The 12,473-nt window shown below is 39.5% G+C and overlaps 1 protein-coding gene across 1 annotated transcript; it reads left to right on the top strand.

The window, feature by feature from the left end:
• The first annotated feature begins 8,829 nt into the window (after positions 1-8,829).
• Positions 8,830-11,383, top strand: LOC122646769 (3-ketoacyl-CoA synthase 6-like). Its single transcript, XM_043840367.1, has 2 exons — positions 8,830-9,848; positions 10,776-11,383. Exons 1-2 carry the CDS (start codon positions 8,937-8,939, stop codon positions 11,352-11,354), a joined length of 1,491 nt encoding a protein of 496 aa, XP_043696302.1. The 5' UTR covers positions 8,830-8,936; the 3' UTR covers positions 11,355-11,383.
• Positions 11,384-12,473: the final 1,090 nt, after the last annotated feature.

The raw sequence follows: 12,473 nt of genomic DNA, 5'->3' as shown, positions 1-12,473 counted from the left end.
GCTTGTCATCCTATTAAGCTACCAGGATCACTAACACAGTGTCCCAACGCACAGTCATAACCAATTAAAATAATATAATTCGGAGTGCGAAAAAGAAAATATTACATTCCAAATAAAATCAATAGTTACAAGATGATCAAAGCCTAGATGATAAATACTGTAATTAATCTATTTTTCATTACCATCTAATAACTATCAACAAGGGTATAATAGTAAATATTTATACATGGGCCTATGCCCTAAAATAAACAAAAGGGAAACAAGTCCCAAGAATTCTCACGGCCCGTAGGCGCAATCGTCACAAGGACACCCGTTGCCATGTTCCTCTAACACAGCTTTTGGCTCTTCCGTACCTGCATCATAATCTAAAAAAATGTGTACACGAGGGGGTTAGCTCCACTGAGCCAGTGAGAGGATGGGGATGCACAAACACACAATTCACATAGTCCAATGATGCATGCATATGTTAAGTAAATTTTTCACCTAACATCACAACTAAGTCGAGGTATATGCTACATCGTGACAACTCTGGAGACACTGTGGGTCACTTAACTTATCGCCACAATGAAACCTCAATTGTCACCTGGGACCTACGCCGATCGAAGCCTCCAAGACCACTCAGTGGTAGACCCCTGATAACCAATACTACCATGGCTGGCCTTTCCCACCTCCACAGAATTCGGTGTACTGATTACCCAACACCTAAACCCCTGTTGGTAAGGGTCGTAGTATAAGGGTGTAAAATCCTAACCGCAGAAATACTATATGCAAGTCCTATCGTCCCGAGAGGTAATTCGAGCGTATCAACTTTTCATCTGGTTTAGTGCCCGGTTACCAGCACGGCGCATACAGTTCAACATGACATTCAACATAATTACTTCATAAATGTATATAGTATCCGGGGTTCCGGCACCGGCACCCACCAGCACCGAGACCCATCAAAGTAAGACATCTCCAATTAACATCATAACAATCATATATAAAAGTATGCAATATGCGCAAGCATGCTTAATAATTTATAATGATGACATAATATACAATGCAATAATAATATCAAGCCCAAACAACCAAACCCACTCACTTATAAGTTATGTTCTGATGTTATGAGTTGTCGCCGCAATTAAGTAACACGTCGCAAGACGAAAACTTTAAGCCTAAATAAAGAGTGAAAACAGGATTAATTAAGTAAAGGGACGGATCCCCAAAAGGCCTCCCATAAATCATTTAAATATAAGGTTTCAGAGGCAGGGTGGTTTTATGGGTGGTTTCATGCCCAATTCCTGCAACCACATGTAAATCCTAGCTAACCAGTGGCTTAGGAAGGTCTCTGCCAAGGGTGGTTTTACAGGTGATTTTTCTCAGAACATGAAACCGCACCTAAAACCGACTTTAACAGGGGCTTATTCAGGGGGTGGTTGTAAGGGTGGTTTCTCGTAGGTCTTAAAATCGCATGTAAAATCACATACCTGCAGAATTGAAATTTGAAAGGTTTCTCACCAGGAGTTCTTTTCCCAAGGGGTTTAAAGGTAAAGAGAACATCGAAGAAGCTTCCCCTTTAAGTCTATTAGGGTTCTAAGACCTCATTAGGTCCATATAATCCTAAGGATTTAAGAGGAAAAGCAAAGAGAACCTAATTTAGGACATAATAGGGTAGAAACTTTAAATTTCTCAAATAGAAAGAGATTGCTTAGGCTTAGAGCTTGTAATGGAGTGAAATAACTCCACCATAGTCTAGGTTTAAAGGTTCCATCGATTCCTTGGGTTCCAAGAGAACCCTAGGTCGAATCTCTCCCATTTTCCAATCCCCAAAACCCAAAATAGATGTAGAGAGGTGGGTTTTAATGGCTTACCTTCCCCCAAGGAAGTGGTGCTCCACGTTGAGGGCTCCAAGAAGTGGTCTTCAAGCCCCCAACCAAGATTCTCCACCCTTCTTCCTCCTTTTCTCCTTCCTTCTCCTTTCCTTCTTTCTTCTTTCTTCTTTCTCCTTTCTCTCCTCCACAATTTAGGTTAGATGGGAGACATAAAGAGAAAGAATGCTTCTCCCCCCCCCCCCCTTTGTCTTATTTATAGAAAATGGACCTTGGGTCCTTTAAGTTAAATGGGTCAAATAGCTAAATGGGTTGACCTATTGGTTTTAATTAGAAAAGAACCCAATAAGTATGGGTCCAATTGATTGGGCAAGAAATAGAATAAAACCCATTTTTTTTTATCCCACAAGTTAAATGGGTCAATAGCTAAATGGATACTTTAAATTAAATGGGTTAAGAGGGCTTAATGGATTGACCCATGGTTTTATTTAGGGTAAAGGAATGGGTTAACCCATCTTTGGGTCAAATAGAGTCAAATGGGCCTTCAAGTTAAATGGGCCTCTTAACTAAATGGGTCTACCCACATGTTTGAAATAGAAAAGAACCCAATTGGGGATGGGTCCATCCACCATGGGATTATAAGCCTATCACACGCTCCCTTAAATAAGTAGGACCCACAAATAGAATATTCCCAACTCAACTAAAATAGTCCGGGCGGTCCAAATCTTGACCCGCACTTCGAGGGCATCGAGGGAAAGGGTAAATAAATAAAATTAAGGGCTAGAACTTACTATTTTCTTGTCATGGTTTGTCCCCCATTTCCCTGAATAGTTTCCTCCACAGGTAAACTCGCACTGTGGTCAATAATTTTGTAGCTGGGTTTGACCACCAATGAGAACAGCTCACCAGCATACGTGACAGTGATAACCACACGTCACGGAGAAGAAATAATAATTAATTATGATCTGGGGTACGGGTATAACATTAGGACTTGTTGGAAAGTATATTTGATTGATTAAGTATATAGGTTTTTTTGTTTATTTCCAGTAGAGATTAGATTGAAAAAAAATTAAGGGGAAAAAGAAGAAGCAGAATCATAGTTTTGATAACCAGACAGTACCAACTGGTCAATCATAATGAAGTTGAGAAAGTCCTTCTCTAAGCAGTCTCTGTTTTGCTGTTATTTCATTATGGGTCTTTACGTTTTTTTTCATAGTAAACTAATTTTGTTACTCATGAGCATGACCCACTAACGCTATGGATGTGACCTGAGCCAAACAATCTAACCCACAAATTTGCATAAATGAGCTCTAATGGACAAGAAACAACACAAATGAGTAAATTCTGTTCAAAAATGACTTCAGTTTCCTTCACATTCATTCCTTCTTAATCAGTTCCCTCTCCAAACAGTCATCAAGCATTTTTGTAGGAGGGATTATGGGCTTCACATATACTCCAATGGATAGGAGTTGAACTGAATTTGAGCTTCCATGGATCATAATGGAACAACCTTACCACACGAATCAAAATTACCTCAACCTAATGTTAAAAGAAGGTAAAAAATTACCTCAATGGAATATTGCACACGGATAAGAAGAAGGTGAAACGATTAGGTTACGGATTTCACCGACGATCAAGCTCGAATGCCTGAGGTTTCATGCATATTTAATACCCTAGATATTAGAATCTTTTCAAGAAAATTAAAACAATAGGAAAGATTGAAGGGGGAAAACATACCTATGTTGGTGTTTTTCCTTCTTCGTCTTTCGAGCATGGAGATGGGTCCAGCAATGGCGTCGAAGCTCACTGTACTACACAGTTCTACCGTCTTCTTCCTTCAGCCCAGCGACAGTAAAACGATGATGTGTTTTGTTTTTTGGGTAAAAGAGGGTCTTACCCTTAAGGGGTATTATGGTACATTTATCCCTTCTAAAGGTAATTTGGCCATTATGATAAAACTAACAGCAACTTAACCCCAAAAGCCTAACGGAGTGGACTAAGTTCAAATATCTTCATAAAATAAGGGCAGTTTGTGCTATTTTGAGCAAGTTTGGTAAGTTTATGACACATTGGATACATCCAGGGGGTGTCCGTGAAATTTTTCCAAAATTATTTAAATTTAAAAATAAAGAAAAAAAAATCCCTCCCAAACTGTATAACATATACAGGGGGAAGCAAACTGACAACCCTACCCCGGGAAATGCAAAATTCCCACCCTTGTTGATGCATCCATATATGCTCTCATTGCCCCCTATGCTGGTGCATGGGCTACGCAGCTTGGTAGTGTTCTTTTCCCTTAAAATATTTATTATTTAATAGAACATCAAATTGATATAGAAGATTGGTGACCACTCTCTCCCCAACTCTGCAGTCTGACCCGAACCGATCCTTCGATCAAACCGATTTAAAATGGTGTCAACTGTTTTAATTATTTGTGCTAAACCGTAATCAAATTGATTACTAATTATTTACAAAGAGGAAATTCTGAGACCTCTGTTCACGCACGGATCCATCTGTTATGTACATTTTGTACTCATGTACAATTTCATCATCCCCACTTTATAAATTGGCTATTGTAAATTGTATATCAGTTCTATATACCACCAAATAGGATTTTAAGTTTTGTTACTCAAACGGTCATATACGATCGAAGGGTGTATTTGTAAGATAACATTGGCTGCTCACCATTGTCACTGCTAGCGGCCGGCCGGCGTGGCGAAGGGGCAGACAGACTTTCATTCCCAAAATTTAAATTCGCATTTTTTGGGGGGAGGGTGGGGAAGAGCCAGTGATAACTCAATGGAGATTTGTAATTCTGTGCTTAACCATAATGATGGAGAAGCTTTATATTAATAACATACAATGACTTAGTTGTTAAGATGGAAAGAGACTTACTCCAATTGGAAACAAATATAGGAGACCATCTAATAGCTGCAGGTAAGGTTGTGGGACGATCAGTTAGGACGTTGGGTTTCATGCTATCGGTCAGTTCGCTGACAAAAATCACTGACTTGGCACTCAGGAGAGAGGTATTCCCACATTAGATAAGAATTTTTTCAAATCTTGCTAGATATAATCATGTACAAAGCCGGATTATTCACCAACTTGCCAAAGAAGTCTTGGTATCGAGTGTTGGGTTTTGGATTCAATTATTATAACTTGATTTATTAGATTTAAATTCATTCACTTAAAGAAAATTTAATCCAGATCGTTCATTGCAGGGATGAATTAGATATGAGATTATATATATTTAATATTGATCTGGGATTTGATGTTGTCCTTATTGGAGGGTAGTACCATTCTCTTCTAATTTCTCCACTCACTCGTTCATCTAGTTTGAAGAGATTATAATGATGCTTAATTAAGAGGGAGTTGGGACCTCTATTCTAAAGAGAAAAAATAGGAGTTTAAACTTTAAAGTTGTGTCCTTCTTCCCATTACTTCCTACTAACTTGTTATAATTACACATGCATAAGTAAGTAGTTACCTACTGTCCTTCCCACGATTCACATGATCTATTAACTCCCATAACCTTACTAACCATCATTACCTACATATTCAAACTCGTAAAATAATTGATACTAATTTCTTACGTAACTTCCCGTAGGCAACAAGTAACTGTCCTTCACATGCACACGCCGTGCATGAATAATTTGGTATGTAACAAGGAGTGAGATGGGCAGGTTGCAGCAGCAATTGCAGAGGCAGCGATTTGAAGCTTTTGGAAGTTCGTTGGAGCCATGAAATTGTAGCAGCTGTGATATGAAAAAACAAAAAAAAAAAAAAAAAAAGGATTAGCGGCAGCGGCTTGTTTGAGCAGATCATACCTTGATAAGACCTAATATATGCACAACTCAATCTTAATTTATATACAGCACAAGTTTATGAGAATGGATCATCTGGGAAGTGAACGTACATGTGAGAGCCAACCACTTGTCGTATTTTTGTTATTTACAAGGGGAGGAGGGGTATTTATGAAAATAAAATTAAAATTTGATTGACTCTCACATGTAAGTTCACCTGTTGGTACGTGCAAAGCAATCGAACTCCAAGATATATGGCTTAATAGTCATGAACAATACTTATTAAACATTGAAAGAAAAAAAAAAAAACTCAAATTTCTTCAATTTTTCTTGGGTATCGAGGTTGTACCCCATTCCCGAGGTGTTGTTCTCTCACAATCCTGTTATATCTCTGATTTATTGCACAGGACTAGTATGGTTGATTGTAAGGCAGTAAAAACTCCCATGGCTACGACTTTCAAGCCTTCAGATTCAGGGGTTGCTTTCATGTCTGATCCCACCAAGTATCGTTTTGTTGTTGGAGCCCTTCAATATGTCGTCACTCTCACTCGCCCAGATGTTTCCTTTGCGGTTAACCGCACTTACCAATTTATGCATGCTCCTACTGAAGATCACTGGCAACTCGTTAAACGTATACTTCATTACTTGAAGAGCACCCGCACGTTTGGCCTACTTATTGAGCATTCTTCTTCTCACTCCCTTCAAGCCTTTTCTGATGCAGATTGGGCTGGTGACAGTGCTGATCGTAAGCCCACAGGTGGTTTTGCTATTTTCCTTGGGCCAAACTTAATTTCCTGGAATTCCCGTAAGCAACGAACTGAAGCTTGTTCCTCCACAGAAGCCAAGTATAAATCGTTGGTTGATGCATCGGCTGAGTTAATCTAGCTAGAATCATTACTGAGTGAGCTTGGTTATCCCTTGGCTGGCCCACCGGTACTCTGGTGTGACAATATTAGTGTCATCTATCTCTCCGCCAATCTAGTTTTTCATGCGCACACGAAGCATGTGGAAATCAACTTTCATTTTGTTTGTGATTGTGTGTCCAAGAAGCAGTTGTAAGTCTAGTTTATTTCCACTAATGATCAACCTGCAGATACTGTAACAAAGCCACTTGTTTCGGCATGGTTTGAATTTTTGCAAGACAAGTTGAAGATTCGGCTACTCAATTCTCTATCTTGAGGGGATGTATTGAGAGAAACCCAGCCGAGTTTCCTATGACAATAAACCTTTTCTTTTTAATCATTCTGTTATTGAATCCTACAAGCATGTAGAGTTAATATTTTATGTAAACTTCTAGAATCTCCTTCCTAGTTTAGATTGAGTAGGATTGCAATCTCTGTAATGTGTATTTATACTCTCTTTGAGAGCGAAAAAGATCCTGTCAATCCGGGCAACGTGCAGCCGTGTGCAGTGCCTGAGATGAGGTGAGCGCATTGACCACCTTACCCCTATTCGGGCAAGGCATTGGGTAGGGGGTAAGGTGGTAAATGCGCACTGCCTCATCTCATGTGCTGCACATGCAGCACTGCTGCCAGACAGAGCCGAGTTTCTTTGAGAGAAAGTTAATTAGGGAAAATATTCTTCCACCACAAAAACAAAAATTAACCCATGTGATAGTATCACTAACTTCATATTTGGTTATTAAATTCCACTTTATTTTGCATCCATTTATCTTTGATTTAAAATGTAAAATAAATATTACATGTAAAATGTATTATTACTAAATACGAGAAGAAATATAAATAATTTATACAATCACATAGGGTAATGTAATGATTACAAAAATTTCTTTTTTAAGTTTAAAAATTTTTCTTTTCCTTCTCTTTCATTCCTTTGCAATCAAACGGAGCCTTGAAAAAATATTCAATTCAATAACTGCCAACAGCCTGATCTCATTTAATTTTCATCTGCCCAAAATTACAGATGTAATGAAGGCAAGTACGGGGATAGTCATCATAGCATAGGTAACATAGCTCGTCCTTTTGCTGGGTTTTGAGCACCAACTGTTTCCAATAAAGCCTCTTTAACATTCGCCTTTACCCTCATTTTAATTGGTAGAAGTTGCTGGTATTCGTAGGGGAATTACAGGCTTATTACAATTCATGAAAAAAATGAAGAAAGTCAAATTTTTTAGTTATGTTGTACTTATCTCTGATTTGAGGTTCCCTTGGATGGGATTTACTATAAAGCATCCGTTTCATCACTTCATGGATAGCATCAAATGTTTTTCCAGTGTGGTATTGTCCAGTTCCTCTCACAGGGAGACGGAAATGACGACTTAATCTCACTCAGGCAGTGAATTCGAGCAGGGGGTTAGGTCGTCATTTTTTAACCATATGAGAAGAATCGGACAATTGTACCAGGCAGGGTACCAGAGAGGATAATGATCAAGATAGCATCACCTTGATCGGCTAGAGCCGCCTCTGATTCTAGTGGACTATAGAATAACATTTGCCGTGTTGTGTAAATATCTATTTAATTAATGGAAAGTAGTTTTTGTCCCAAGGTGTGGAGTGTGGCCTATTCTTGCACTCCCATGTGTCTATCTCTCTTCTCCTCAAAATAGGGAGGCAAATGTGTCTTTTCATATGAAAAAGAGAACGATAAACTCATGGGAATGCTGGCGTAGGCCACACTTCCAGACAGACTTCTTTTTCCCTTGATTTATAATTTACTTTGAATCTTATTAACAATGAAATAATCCATATTGGGAAAAAGATCTCTGCTATGTGGTGTGTTCTATGCCCTCTCACTAGGCACCGTGAAATCAGATTTCTTGCCCCGTAATAATTTTCCATTGAAATCTTGCCTCTTGGTTGGTTATCTTTTCTTTTAAATTTCAATTGTCATCATAATCATAAACTTTGTATGTTGGGTATATGTGGAAGGCGCAACTAATAATCCCACATTAGCCCGATGTAAAGACGTTTTAAGGCACTTTTAAGATGAGATCCACCTTGTAAAATCCCTAACAAGTGGTACAGATGTTATGATATTCGTGTCATGTTATTCACCTCAGTCTTTGAAACCCTTCTTTTTTTGTTTTTTTTTGTTTGGGTGACTTAAGAGCTTCATTTGATCCTTTCATCTGCCTCCATTCATTGCCTCTTGAGTGCCTTTATATTCCCACTCTTCCCCCTTCTCCATCCAAAAGAAGCCATCACACAAAAACCCTCCTCTGCTCAGCATTGACTTCTCTGTTTAGTAATCATCTTTCTCTCTCACTGATCATAGAGAGAGAGAGAGTTTGATCTTCCACAGCACAAGACACAAAGCCAGCGAGGGTGAAGAAGAAAGCACAACCACAGCAGCAAAGCTAGCAAACATGCCACCAACATTGCCCAATTTCTCCAATTCAGTGAAGCTAAAGTATGTAAAAAGAGGCTACCAGTACCTAATCAATCACCTTCTAACCTTCCTTCTCATCCCTTTCATGGCTATGATCCTTCTTGAAATCCTCCGAATTGGCCCAGTTGAGATCCTCAAACTCTTATCCTCTCTCCAATTCCACCAATTCCAAGTCCTCTGTTCACTCTTCCTCATCATCTTCATCTTCACCATCTACTTCATATCAAAGCCTCGTTCCATTTACCTTCTCGACTACTCTTGTTTCAAACCACCTACCATCTACCGTGTCCCTTTTGCAACTTTCGTCGAACACGCAAAAATCGTTCTCAAAGATAACCCCAAAAGCATCGAATTCCAAATGCGGATCCTCGGACGATCCGGACTCGGTGAGGAAACGTGTCTCCCACCCACTATCCATTTTATCCCTCCAAATCCAACCATGGAAGCTGCAAGAGATGAAGCTGAGTTAGTCATCTTCTCTGCTATTGATAATCTCTTCAATAAGACCGGAATTAAGGCGAGGAACATCGATATACTCGTCGTGAATTGCAGTTTGTTTTCGCCTACGCCATCGTTATCAGCCATGGTGATGAATAAGTATAAGATGAGAAGCAACATTAGGAGCTTCAATTTATCTGGAATGGGTTGCAGTGCTGGACTTTTGTCTATTGATCTTGCTCGTGATCTTCTTCAGGTTCACCCAAATTCTTATGCTTTGGTGGTGAGCACTGAGATCATAACCCCTAGTTCTTACAAAGGGAATAACAGAGCTATGCTTCTCCCCAATTGTTTGTTTCGTATGGGGAGCGCTGCGATCCTTCTCTCGAACCATAGGAAGGATTCCTGGTGTGCCAAGTACCGGCTCGTCCACTTGATCCGAACCCACAAGGTAACACTCAAACGGTCAAACCTATCTTACTTTTGAAAATTTATACTCTCAAGTGCTCCACACTTAGGGAGTCCAACTCTACACCCAACATTTGAGAGGATAAAAAGAAGCCATTGTCCATGTTTTTACGGTTGGATCTCCATGTGTGGTGCTTCTGAGAAGAAGAAAATCTCTTACTTTTGGTATGGAAAGAGTTCTTTGTGGGTTAGTGTGGTCCCTTGCTCATGCAGTGGTATTAATAGAATGGTCATTAGTCATTACTTCCATTCATGGGGGTTTGAGCGGTCATTTTGCCCCCTATGTTTGGCACAAGGTGCACACTCCCCCACACAAAACTTTCTTCCTTTTGATAATTACCTAATTACATATCATTTGAGACCTTTTTTTGAATGCAACAGTATTTATGTGATTACACTTTCATAAAAATAAAAAATAAAAAAAACAGTATTTGCGTGATCACAAAAAAAATAATTATAATAACTCCAACAGGAATCCAAATCCGATTCCCACGTGGGGTCGGGGACAAATATCACACTGTCCATGCAGTGTACAACCCACGTCTAGCACGTAGGACCAACAACCCATGAAGGGATGAGATTTGTCCCCACCAGTCCCAAGTCCAACATGAGTTGGGAGCAGATCCCCAAGTAGGGTCACCCCACATGAATCTCACTATCTATAAGATGCGGATCTCATGCGTCAGAGGTGGGTCCCCTAGGGTTTGGATGTTCTACCCACATAGAGTGTCACCCACCCCCACATAGTGAAAATCAATCGAATAGAATCTTCATACCTTAAATCCTTGCGTCAGATGATGTGGAGATTCTGTTTAATTGGTTCTCACAATGTGGGGGTGCATGGTGACACTCTATATAGAGGATCCAAACTTTGAGACATTACTAATTCAAACATTTTATTACAAATTAGGGATCCGAGGACAAGGCTTACCGGTGTGTGTTCCAAGAGGAGGATCCACAGGGTCACGTTGGGATCTCACTATCTAAGGATCTCATGGAGATTGCCGGAGAAGCACTAAAGTCGAACATCAGGACATTGGGGCCGTTGGTGTTGCCGGCAACGGAGCAACTATTATTCCTCTTCACACTCATCGGAAAAAAGCTGTTTAACCCAAAATGGAAGCCTTATATACCTGATTTCAAGCTAGCATTTGAGCACTTCTGTATCCATGCCGGAGGGAGAGCTGTGATTGATGAGTTGCAGAAGAACTTGCAGTTGTCGGCGGAACATGTTGAGGCGTCGAGAATGGCGTTACATCGGTTTGGGAACACATCTTCTTCTTCTCTTTGGTATGAGTTGGCTTATATTGAAGCTAAGGGGAGGATGAAGAAGGGTGATAGGGTTTGGCAGATCGCGTTTGGAAGTGGGTTTAAGTGTAACAGTGCTGTTTGGAAGTGCAATCGCACCATTAAAGTGTCTACCGATGGTCCATGGATTGATTGCATAGATAGGTACCCTGTGCACATCCCTGAAATTGTCAAGCTATAGTGTTGGATCAATTCTTCTCCAAGAACTCCATCCACCAGGAAAATTATCTCCTCCATTTACCTGCCCGACCCAGTTCCCCTGTCCCTTTAATAAAGGTGTGGATCCCACCCGGGCAGTGGTGGGATGGTCATTGCGTCCCCTTGTTAGGGGGACTGGGGAACTGGGCGGACAGGTAACTGGAGGGAATAAAGATCTATAAAGTATCAGGATTTCTTTTTCTTATTCTTCTTCTTCTACTTGTTTTATGTGTTTGTGTTTGTTCTTTAGTTTCTGTCTTTATGAGTGAAATTAAGACTATTTGTTACTACAACTGTTGCTACAAACCAATTCAAGAAATGAAATAAACATTAAATGTTGAAGTGGAGTAGTTCTGAGGGTTTGTTTGTTGGATTCAGAAGGGATTAAATTTCATTGGGCAATGTAGTATTAATGGTTATTTATGAAGGGAGCAGGTTTTATGGACGTTCCGGTCCAAAGGGAGAAATTGAAGGATTTTGGGTAGGAGAAGCATGAAAGAATTAATCAAACACTTCATTCTGAGATATGCTCCTATGGTATTTTTTTTTTTTTGTTACAAATTTATTTTTCTTTTAATGTTAATATGGATTGTATTTTGGTGAAGATCAACAGCCTTCATTGATACATGGATCATGTTTTTGAACTTTGAAGTGTAGTTGGTGGCATGGTGTTAATTAAGGTCTCATATGACATATGGGACCTTGTTTAAAATGCTTGTAGATCATTTTGAAATGCTTAGAAGTTACATGCGGTCCCCTCCTGGGTCTAGGCACAGGCACCATGCTCTCCATAAAAAAACATTTTCCCCTTGCAAATATTAGGAAGATTACATGCCAAAGTCTTTAAATCCAACATCATAGCTTACTTTATTTATTTTTTTTTGGTGATAAACCATCACTTAACTTATAAATCAGTCATGCATGTTTGAATAAGGATGTCAACGGATATTTGAAAATTTGCATTCGATTTGCGTTTGTATAATTTTAAGAGAATCCAAATCTGCCTGAAAACTAATTGGATACGAATATGATAATCCCCTATCCAACTGATTATTATCCGATTTGTTTAGCAATCCGATGGTAATAAAATGTCTGAAATATA

This window comes from Telopea speciosissima, chromosome 11 (assembly GCF_018873765.1).
Source record: "Telopea speciosissima isolate NSW1024214 ecotype Mountain lineage chromosome 11, Tspe_v1, whole genome shotgun sequence".
Taxonomy (NCBI): domain Eukaryota; kingdom Viridiplantae; phylum Streptophyta; class Magnoliopsida; order Proteales; family Proteaceae; genus Telopea; species Telopea speciosissima.
The sequence above is the reverse complement of the archived record's forward strand: the minus strand, read 5'-3'. Positions and strand labels throughout refer to the sequence as shown.

What these genes read in the sequence shown, in the direction of transcription:
- LOC122646769 (XM_043840367.1), top strand. Translation starts at nt 8,937, where the DNA reads ATGCCACCAACATTGCCCAATTTCTCCAATTCAGTGAAGCTAAAGTAT. An exon ending in ACTTGATCCGAACCCACAAG is followed by an intron (nt 9,849 to 10,775) that starts GTAACACTCAAA and finishes ATTACAAATTAG; the next exon opens with GGATCCGAGGACAAGGCTTA.